A 10,326-nucleotide genomic window follows, 5' to 3' on the forward strand; every position below is an offset into this window, starting at 1 on the left:
ACTGAAACGGTATGCACTCACTCTGATCACGGCAACTTTGCTGGCACAAAGCGTCACTCAATGAACCAAAAGCGCTGGTGAAATGATCCTTAAAGATGTTTCCGTTTTGGGGAAACGCAAAGGAGTACAATGAAATACGGTTTCCAGCTGTGCGCTATGAAATAGGGGATTAAACAAGTTAATCTCCATCTAATTAAAACACTTAACAGGTTTACTGAAATGCACTGTAGATCTCTGCAGAATGCATTTTCAGGATGAATGCATTTTGCAGCAGAAATATATAAGCATGCAGACAGGCTAAAAAAATTCTGGAAGTGTAGCGTGTAACAGACATGCCCCACCTACTGTAAACATTTCACTGGGAGAACACTAAATGAATAATTGATTGATTGAATTAGCCGAGTTCTCAGCGTTATCAGGTGTCCTCCCCAGCGTTCTCCAAGCAGCAGACAGACCATAATAAACAAGTCTTTGTTTTTTTGCTTGATGCTTAAAGACCATTGTCATTACAGCTTTAGGCATTGCTCACATGCAAAAAAGATGTGAAATTGTGCCAATTACTTTGTTTGTCAATATCAAGCAATCGCATGATATTTCCAGTCTCATTTTATTTTCAGAGACAATACGTGCTGTTATTTATGCTGCTTATGCATGCTTTATTTTTAAGCATAATGTAAACAATACTGTGCTTCCAGGTAATAATTTATGACATTGTAGCTATCATATTTTGTTTTATCTTTATTTTCAGATGGAGCTATAAATTTATCACATGGACTGCGATGCAGGGGCCTTTTCCAGAAAATAGGAGCTTCTAGCTGCTAAGGGGAAGAGAAGAGGAAAATATCAGACGTTTGCATGACCCCCTATCACCAGTGAAGCTAAACTGGAGCTGAGAGACTGGAGAGATTCCCTCGTGGGTGTGGGCCAAACCGGACGGAGATCCGGACAGCGACCCGGACAGAACCGGCGGGCGGGGCAGGATGACCCCACTGCTGCTGCGTGCCTCTGCCCTCCTGGCCGTGTGGGGCGCCTGGGTGGTGCTGGGGGACAACAGCACGGAGGTCCCCGAAAGCACGCACCACATCGGCAGCGGGCTGATGCAGTGCGGGGAGTACAGTAACCAGGCCATGCCGAACGGGAAGTGCCGGCTGACGGCCACCCTGCCCCAGCTGGAGGAGCAGCGGTGTCCCGACATGTTCCGCTGCACAGACGAGGTCTCCTACTGGCTGCACCAGAACGAGGAGAGGAAGCAGCAGATGCTGGAGCTGAAGGAGACCATCTCCGAGCTGCAGGAGGAGCTGCGAAACCATCGGCACCGCATCAAGGTGCTGGAGCTGCAGGTGAGGCTGCAGGTGGGGCCGTGCAGGTGAGGCTGCAGCAGGTGCAGGGGTCACTTCACTGAAATGCTGGGACAGGTGTGAGGTTAGCCTACAGGTGCAAGTAGGCAGGGTCATTTATAATAGGCAATAGAGCAACTGTTCTGATATTTATCAGAAAAAATATAACCACAGAACAGACTGTCTCTGTCTGACATCTGCTTCAATAATCTCCCCAAAAACAACAAGTCATAAATAAATGACCCGAGCAAACAATTAAGCAATTAAGGCTAGCAGTCAGTCAAACTCTTGTGCCATTTTTTGCTTGGCAGCTCTCCCTTCCTCCAGGCAGATACCCAGAGCTGCCAGGGGAGGGTGACTCTATCCCCCTCACATCTGGCTATTGTAGTCTATTGTAGTCGCTGCCATAGTCATGTGACTGAGGCTGTTTGTGCAGATCATTGCTTTGGGGTGTTTGCAACAGTTGTCCAACTTTCCCCACTGCGCAGCCCCACGCTGCCCTCTCAGCAGCTGCTCTCCTGCAGGACTGAAACCGGAGGCGTGTAGAGCCACGGTCCCCTGCGACCACATCGCCTCATTTCACACTCTGCTGCGACCGTCTCACGGTGCTGCCTTCTGCAGCACGCTGGAGAAATACGTGGCCAATAATGTGGGCTTAGCATCACACACAGTGCATGTGTGTGGACATACACTTGGTGAAAATCATGGCATGTTTGTTGTGAGATTGATACTTCTTTCACAGCTGGAGTGACTTTGTGCGTACATATGACACATTGGCTTTGGGGAGCCTGTAATTTCGGCAGCTCAGTTTCAGAATGGAGACATCCCTGCACACCCTGTCAGCCTGTGCTTCTCATTACTCTGGGGAAGAGGAGTGCGGGTGGGGCAGGAATTTTCACCTGCACTCTCCCCCACCTGAAAGCCTCTATCTGGAAATGAGTGAGAGTGTTATTTCACTGAGTCAAAGAGACCTTGCTTCTACATTACAATGCGGCATCTGTCACTGACTGGTAAAAGCCATCCTTTGTAGCGCATGCTGTTTCTCACAGGACTGAGAGCAATGTTTATTAAAAATGAGCAAAAGTGTAAAAGAGCACAGATGTTTAAAAAAACACACATCTGTTGCCGCAGGTAAAGACAGGAAAGACAGTGAGAAATTCATGCAGCCACAAAGGAACACTCACATGAATTTCCTTTCCACATTTCTCTCTATGAAAGCCATGGTGCCGGCTGCAGGATACCTCTTTGTTAAAGTGCTACACAGGCGTGTAACGATGCCAGCTCACAGCTCATCCTGCCAAATATCTCTGCCACAGGCTGCCTGGAAACAGCTCACATTCATCTCCTGTTTCCCAGCTATGTCTGCTGTGTGGCTGTTCCTCTCAAACGTCATCTGTAGCATCTCATCTGCGTGGCAGGCAGGTGTACAGGAAGCTAAGACCCTGAATAACAAGGTTATTCAGGAAGATGTCACTGCCAAGAGTAATGAGAGCGCTGGCACTACAGTTACCTTTAATCTTTTGACTGGACGCAGCATAATGATGTTGAAAATGCACAGGCTGTGCTGGATTGGCGGAGACACCCCTGCAGGTGAGGCGTAAAGCTGGAGCTGAGGAGCGGTGGGCAGGCGAGACTCAGTGCGGCCCACTCTGGCAGAAGCACCAGAGTCTCCCTGCTTTCCGCAGTGTAAAACAGCAGGTCCCTCCTAATTCCTCCTTAACCCTGAACAATAACGGGATTAGTCCTGAAAACCTGACCTTCCCCCACCGGCTGGCCTGCGTGAATGCTGCCAGGGGGTGGGGGCGAGTGTGTGTGTGTGTGTGTGTGTGTGTGTGTGTGTGTGTGTGTGTGTGTGTGTGTGTGCGTGTGTGAGTGAGTGCTGCTGTTTCCGCCAGTTGCAGCCCCCTCATTTCGGCAGTGCGATCCCTGCATCATCGGCCCAGTTGTATCCAGTTCCACACAGCGAGTCTGCAGCCTGATTTCCACAGTCTCAGCGAAACAGGCAGGTGTGTTCCAGCACCGATGAGCATGGCACACCGCAGCAGCAGCAGGTGCTTTTGAAAGAATTTGCTGTGCATTAGCTACGACATTGGATTTCTTGCTCCGAACAACAACCCCAAAGTCATCGGTCAGAGTGATGGGTCAGTGAAAACCTTGCTTGTATCTGTAGCTGAAAGTTAAGTTAGCCTGTGACAGCTGAGTGGGACAGAGGCCTTGGATTCGTCCCACTGTGAGCTTCCACACTGCGCTGCCGAGGAGAGTTAATACAGACAGCCCTGTGAGGGTGAGTGTGAGGGTGAGGTTGAGTGTGAGGGTGAGTGTGAGGGTGAGGGTGAGCGTGAGGGTGAGGGTGAGGGTGAGTGTGAGCGTGAGGGTGAGTGTGAGGGTGAGTGTGAGTGTGAGGGTGAGGGTGAGTGTGAGGGTGAGTGTGAGGGTGAGTGTGAGGGTGAGGGTGAATGTGAGTGTGAGTGTGAGGGTGAGTGTGAGTGTGAGTGTGAGGGTGAGGGTGAGTGTGAGGGTGAGTGTGAGTGTGAGGGTGAGGGTGAGTGTGAGGGTGAGTGTGAGGGTGAGGGTGAATGTGAGTGTGAGTGTGAGTGTGAGGGTGAGGGTGAGGGTGAGGGTGAGTGTGAGGGTGAGTGTGAGTCTGAGGGTGAGTGTGAGGGTGAGTGTGAGGGTGAGGGTGAATGTGAGAGGCCTCTTCACTAATGAAGCTTGTTCTTCCTGCCAGAGTGAGGAGAAGAACGGGCTGAACTCGTCCCTGGAGCAGCGGCTGCATGCGCTGGAGCAGCAGTATGCAGAGGCCAACACCTTGCTGCATATCCATGGCTCGCTCATCTACGACATGCAGGCGCAGATCCGCAACCTGACTGTGCTGGTGGAGCGGGTGCGGCGCAACCCGGGCTGCATGATCAACATCGTGCGCACGAGCCCGCTCATCAGCGACCAGGAGGCCATGCACCCCGGTGTGTGCATGAGAGACCCCGAAACCTGCCCCACAACCCCCACACCCCGCCTGCGAGACCCCGAAACCTGCCCCACAAGCCCCACACCCTGCCCGCGAGACCCCGAAACCTGCCCCACAACCCCCGAAACCTGCCCCAAAACCCCCGAAACCTGCCCCACAACCCCCACACCCTGCCCACGAGACCCCGAAACCTGCCCCACAACCCCCGCAACCCGCCCACAACACCCACAACGACCTACCCCTGAAACCCCGAAACCTGTCCCACAGCCCCCCCAACCTGCCCCAGAGCAACATGGGGTTTCCAGATTGTGGTTTCTCCCCTGGGGCACTGTACTTCCAGACTGCAGCTCTTGGTTTCCCTCTTGTGGTGTTTCTAAATTACAGCCCTTGGTTCAGCTGCGATCTCTGTGAGCCCAACAGCATACAGAGTCAGCTCCACACACTCAACGTAATCGCTTCATCCCCAGATTTTAAACAGATTTCAAACAAATTTCAGAATTTTTTTTCACGGCAATTTTAGTCTCTAGGTAGTGTTTGTGCAGACCTGCACACATGACACTGTTGCACACAAGTGGAAGTTACTAACGTGCAGTTTGTCTGGACTATCCTCAAGAAGTAAAATCACCTTTCTGATACAGGCAGCTGTGGGTGCAGTTTATGCAGACATCATAATTCTAACCATAACCTTACCTATAACTCAAACCATAACCCTACCCATAGCTCTAACCCATAACATTAAGCCTACCCTACCCATAACTCAAACCTTACCCAAACACCTTACCCATAGCTCTAACCCATAACCCTGCGTCATTTTAAAACAGTCACCTGCAGAGCAATCTGAACAGCATACATGTTCTCTCACACTATTGTATTCAGTGGAGAGACAGTGGTTATGATGGCTGTCACAACAGCAGGAAGCGTTGCTCGTGTCAGAGTAGCCCGGCGGGATCAGGGACAGAGCCCGGGTTTTGGGTTCCAGGCACCTGCGTTCTGTTTGACCAGGCAGAGTGAAGCAGGACTCCTCCCTGGGGGGCTCCCTCTCTCCCTGCAGGACAGAGGGGACAGGGACTGGGTCCTGGCTAAGCACGATAACACACAGACAGAGCCTCTGGCCGATTCTGCGCTGGGCCTAAGAGGATGTGTGCCAAGGAGGATTGCGTTTTATTAGTGGATACCCTAACAGCTGTTCCACTGAATGCAGCTCTGCACTGAGGAAATATGCATTAACGTGGGGGACATTTGTGAGGCGAGATCTTTATACCTTTCCCAGGTGGAGCTGCATGCCAAAAAGAGACAGCAGAGTTTTTGATTATTGAGTGAGAAAACCTAAAATTATTCAGTGTCGAGTCATAAATGATAATTTCCTTTGCCTGTGTGCACAGACAAATACCACATCGAAACACAGGAGGGCACCAAAGATGCAATCATCACTTCATAACGTTCAGCAGTGAAATCACTCTTGTAGCAGGGTTTGAGGTTAAAATGATAAGTGTCCTGGCTGTGCATCTTGTACTGTATAATCTTGCAGCTCAGTCATCATCAGCGCATGTGAGAGCAAATGGCCACAGAAGGGGTTTGGAGCAACTGCACTGGATAAAGAGAGAATTGAGATTGTTCGTGCATTATTCCTTCTCTGGTGCTGCAGTACTTTTCACTTTAGAGAATTTTTCACTTCAGTCATATTAAACATCCTGAAAAATAAGCAAGATTTAGGCCTCTGTTCAATCTAAGCTCCATCCATTTTGTTACTGTTTTATTTCACTAATTTGCTTTTTTATTTGTAACACAACATATTAAGCCCATCAGTGACTGAAACTTATGGAAAACACATAATGTGAGAAAAGAAAGAAAGAAAAATAACCATTTGCAGATGTATGGAAAGAGGTCCTGCTGCTGCTGTAAGCTGACCGTCCTGTGCCTGACTGTCTCTGCCTTTCAGAGGTGCAGCATGTGAGAAACTGCCCCATAGACTGTGCCTCTCTCTTCTACAACGGGGTGCGCAGGTCTGGCATCTTCACCGTGCTGCCCTCGCTGGGGGCGATGCCCGTGGAGGTGTACTGCGACATGGACACCGAGGGTAAGGGACTGTTGTCATGGCAACGCCGACCCGTCAACTAAATTAAGTTTAGCACAGGAGAGCGCCTGTAGGTGCAGTGATGGGGTGTGTCTGTGGCTGGCCTGGTGGAGTCCCGGTCAGGGAGCCACCTCTTTGCCGGACTCTGCTACGGCAAATGAGCACTGTCAGTGTGCCGGTCTCTCCCTGCCGCTGAGTGGAGCTGGTCTCTCCCTGCCGCTGAGTGGAGCTGCTCTCTCCCTGCCTTGGCTGAGCAGAGCTGGTCTCTCCCTGCCTCAGAGGCTGAGTGGAGCTGGTCTCTCCCTGCCGCAGAGTGGAGCTGCTCTCTCCCTGCTGCTGAGGCTGAGTGGAGCTGCTTTCTCTCTGCCGCTGAGTGGAGCTGCTCTCTCCCTGCCGTGGCTGAGCAGAACTGGTCTCTCCCTGCTGCTGAGTGGAGCTGGTCTCTCCCTGCTGCTGAGTGGAGCTGCTCTCTCCCTGCCGTGGCTGAGCAGAACTGGTCTCTCCCTGCTGCTGAGTGGAACTGGTCTCTCCCTGCTGCTGAGTGGAGCTGCTCTCTCCCTGCTGCTGAGTGGAGCTGCTCTCTCCCTGCCGCTGAGTGGAGCTGCTCTCTCCCTGCCGCTGAGTGGAGCTGGTCTCTCCCTGCTGCTGAGTGGAGCTGGTCTCTCCCTGCTGCTGAGTGGAGCTGCTCTCTCCCTGCTGCTGAGTGGAGCTGGTCTCTCCCTGCTGCTGAGTGGAGCTGCTCTCTCCCTGCCGCTGAGTGGAGCTGGTCTCTCCCTGCTGCTGAGTGGAGCTGGTCTCTCCCTTCCATGGCTGAGTGGAGCTGGTCTCTCCCTGCCATGGCTGACTGGAACTGGTCTCTCCCTGCCTCAGAGGCTGTGTGTTGTCTGTGTCTCCCTGCAGGAGGCGGGTGGACGGTGATCCAGCGCCGGCAGGATGGATCTGTGAACTTTAACCGCAAGTGGAAGGAGTACAAGGACGGCTTCGGCGACCTGCGCACCGAGTTCTGGTTGGGCAACGACCACATCCACGACCTGACCAGCCAGGGGGACTACTCCCTGCGCATCGACCTCGAGGACTGGAATGACAAGCACAAACACGCCCTCTACCAGAGCTTCAGGTGAGCAGTGTGGCGACTGACCTGGGGCTGAATGCAGGGGCATGCTGCCTGCCTCCTGTGTGAGAGAAAACATTCTGATGCTGCTAACACTCACTCACTCATTGAGCAGATCAGTGAATAAAAAAGTACTGAACACAACTGCACAATGTACTGCATGCATTAACTAATTAAATGTGAAAAGAAAATAATCAAATGCCTCACAACCCATTCCAGCATTATCTAAACATTTCAAGCAATATACTTGCAGCAGACTATGCAGAATACAGTCTAAACATATTCAAGCACAGTGTCATTCTAGGCAGTGATGTACTATTGGTCACACTGCTGGACAGGTGAAGAAACTCTTTGGGCAGGATCTGCATGTACAATAAAGATGACCATGGCAATTCTGAGTACCAGAGCACCACGTCAGATTGGAGAATCCTTTACTGAGGGTCCCTCAGAGTGTCAGATGAAGCCATGACTTCCTCACTGGGTTAGATGAAGCTGTGACTGCCAGCCCCTCGGTGGGTTAGATGAAGCCATGACTCCCAGCCCCTCAGTGGGTTAGATGAATCCATGACTCCCAGCCCCTCACTGGGTTAGATGAAGCCATGACTCCCAGCCCCTCGGTGGGTTAGATGAAGCCGTGACTCCCTCATTGAGTTAGATGAAGCCATGACTCCCTCATTGGGTTAGATGAAGCTATGACTCCCAGCCCCTCGGTGGATTAGATGAAGCCGTGACTCCCTCATTGGGTTAGATGAAGCCGTGACTGCCAGCCCCTCGGTGGGTTAGATGAAGCTGTGACTCCCTCATTGGGTTAGATGAAGCCGTGACTCCCAGCCCCTCGGTGGGTTAGATGAAGCTGTGACTCCCAGCCCTGCAGTGTCAGAGATGAAGCCTCTCATTGGGTGTCTCTCCCCTGCAGTGTCGATGGGGAGGAGACTCACTACCGTCTCCATGTGAATGGCTTCAGTGGCACGGTGGAGGACTCCTTCGGCTGGTACCACAACAAGCAGAGCTTCAGCACCCCAGACACAGGCAACATCTGCGCGGAGATCTCCCACGCAGGCTGGTGGTACCACCAGTGCTTCTTCGCCAACCTCAACGGCGTCTATTACAAGGTACAAACATCATACCCACACACAGAGAGCTCTAAAGGTCAGGTAGGCCTGGCGTCATACATGCTATAAAACTAGGAATAAAGGCAAAGACATTGTGAAACTAGTTGACTGGAAAATGGTTGACATGGTCTATTAGGTCACCATACAAATGTGTGTTTATATTTATATCGTGTGTGCAGGGCGGTCGTTACTCTGCCAAAGGAAAGAACCTGCTAGGACCTGACGGCATTGTGTGGTACACCTGGAAGGACTCTGACTACTACTCACTGAAGAAGGTCAGCATGAAGATCCGTCCACGCACCTTCAGGCCCCGCCTCTCTCCATGAAGATCCAATAGCTGAAGCTGAAACTAATGACATCATGATTGACAGGGCCCTAATGCTTCATACTTCAAAGATTTATCAGTAAGCCCCTCCCACCCTTTTGCTGTCCATTAAGAGGGGTTGGGACATTGGGGCAGGTGCTACCTACTGTTCTCTTATATACTAGAACTGTGTTCATTTTTGCCTGAAAACCAGTTTGTGCACATCAAACTGGCAATGTGGTGACCAAGTCTACAGTGTGTAAATATTGATTCCTGTACTCTCCCTCACATTAATAACCACAGTTTTCCCCTTTCTTATCTTTGTAGTTTTCAGATGGCACCATTTCAGTGTTTTTTTTTAGTAATAAAACAAATAAACAGACAGAAAATGATCCTGTAGAGGAAAATGACAGAGCAAATATACACACAATGACTTACGATCCTAAGACTGAATCCACTATGTGGGACATGCTGCTACTTACAAGCCAATAGGTTAATTAACAAGGGTAAAAACTAAAACTGCATCAAGTGAAGACAGATCTATCAGAGAAGAGATCCTCCAGCTATTCTCTGGGTGTTCTTATGTCTGTGCAAATGTATATACTGTGTATATACTGTATGTAAGTGTAACATACTGTGTACTTGAATAAGATTGTTTTGGTAAAGGAGATGGCCGTGCTGCTTGAGGGATCGTTGTGTAACCTGTGACATCCTCATGCTAAGAGTGTGTCTCAGTTTGTGTAGAGGTTGTCTGGTAGTTATTGTTGCAAATGCATCTTCAATAAATACATTAAATTACATTACCAGGTAGTTGATACATACTGTGCAATGGATTGTTATATTTACAGTGATGAAGACTTCAGCCTGCTCTGCAACAGAGGCATACAAGAGAATATTTATTTTCTTTATTTATTTAAATATGGAGGACAATCAACATGTTTCAGATGAGTTTCATTAATTTGACCATTTCTTTTTCTGATTGTGAAGTCAGACCGGTATATTTCTTTTCATTTACCTCAAGTAGTCACCTCACAGCTGGACAGGTAGGAGGCGAGACATTACATCACCATGAGAAGTCAGTCACACCTGAACTGAGACTTCATTACACCTCTACTGGACTGCAGTCACAATTCAGGTGGAAATTCAATATATCACCACAAGAGGGCAGTCAAAATGCTGGCACTTGTATTCACCCTGTAAAGTTAAACTCTTACTCTCCACCCCCTCGCTCATTACAGGCCTGTCAGAGATAGTGGGTGCGGCTCAGAGCTCAGGTCTATCAAAAATGGCTTTTTGCATGAAAATAATTGACACACGTTGCATCTGTTCCCATTCCCAATGCGAAAGTGAAAATACATAGATACAACATACTAAGCCACACATCACACCAGACCACATCAGGATGGAACTTAACAGCGGGTTT

At 50.1% G+C, this 10,326-nt stretch overlaps 1 protein-coding gene across 1 annotated transcript; it reads left to right on the forward strand.

Moving 5' to 3' along the window:
* The first annotated feature begins 980 nt into the window (after window positions 1–980).
* LOC118786805 (angiopoietin-related protein 7) lies at window positions 981–8,925 on the forward strand. The gene is made up of 6 exons (XM_036542137.1): window positions 981–1,340; window positions 4,066–4,300; window positions 6,242–6,379; window positions 7,277–7,493; window positions 8,404–8,599; window positions 8,779–8,925. The coding sequence occupies exons 1-6, from the start codon at window positions 981–983 to the stop codon at window positions 8,923–8,925; spliced, it is 1,293 nt and encodes a 430-aa protein (XP_036398030.1).
* Window positions 8,926–10,326: the final 1,401 nt, after the last annotated feature.

This window comes from Megalops cyprinoides, chromosome 12, assembly GCF_013368585.1.
Source record: "Megalops cyprinoides isolate fMegCyp1 chromosome 12, fMegCyp1.pri, whole genome shotgun sequence".
Lineage (NCBI taxonomy): Eukaryota > Metazoa > Chordata > Actinopteri > Elopiformes > Megalopidae > Megalops > Megalops cyprinoides.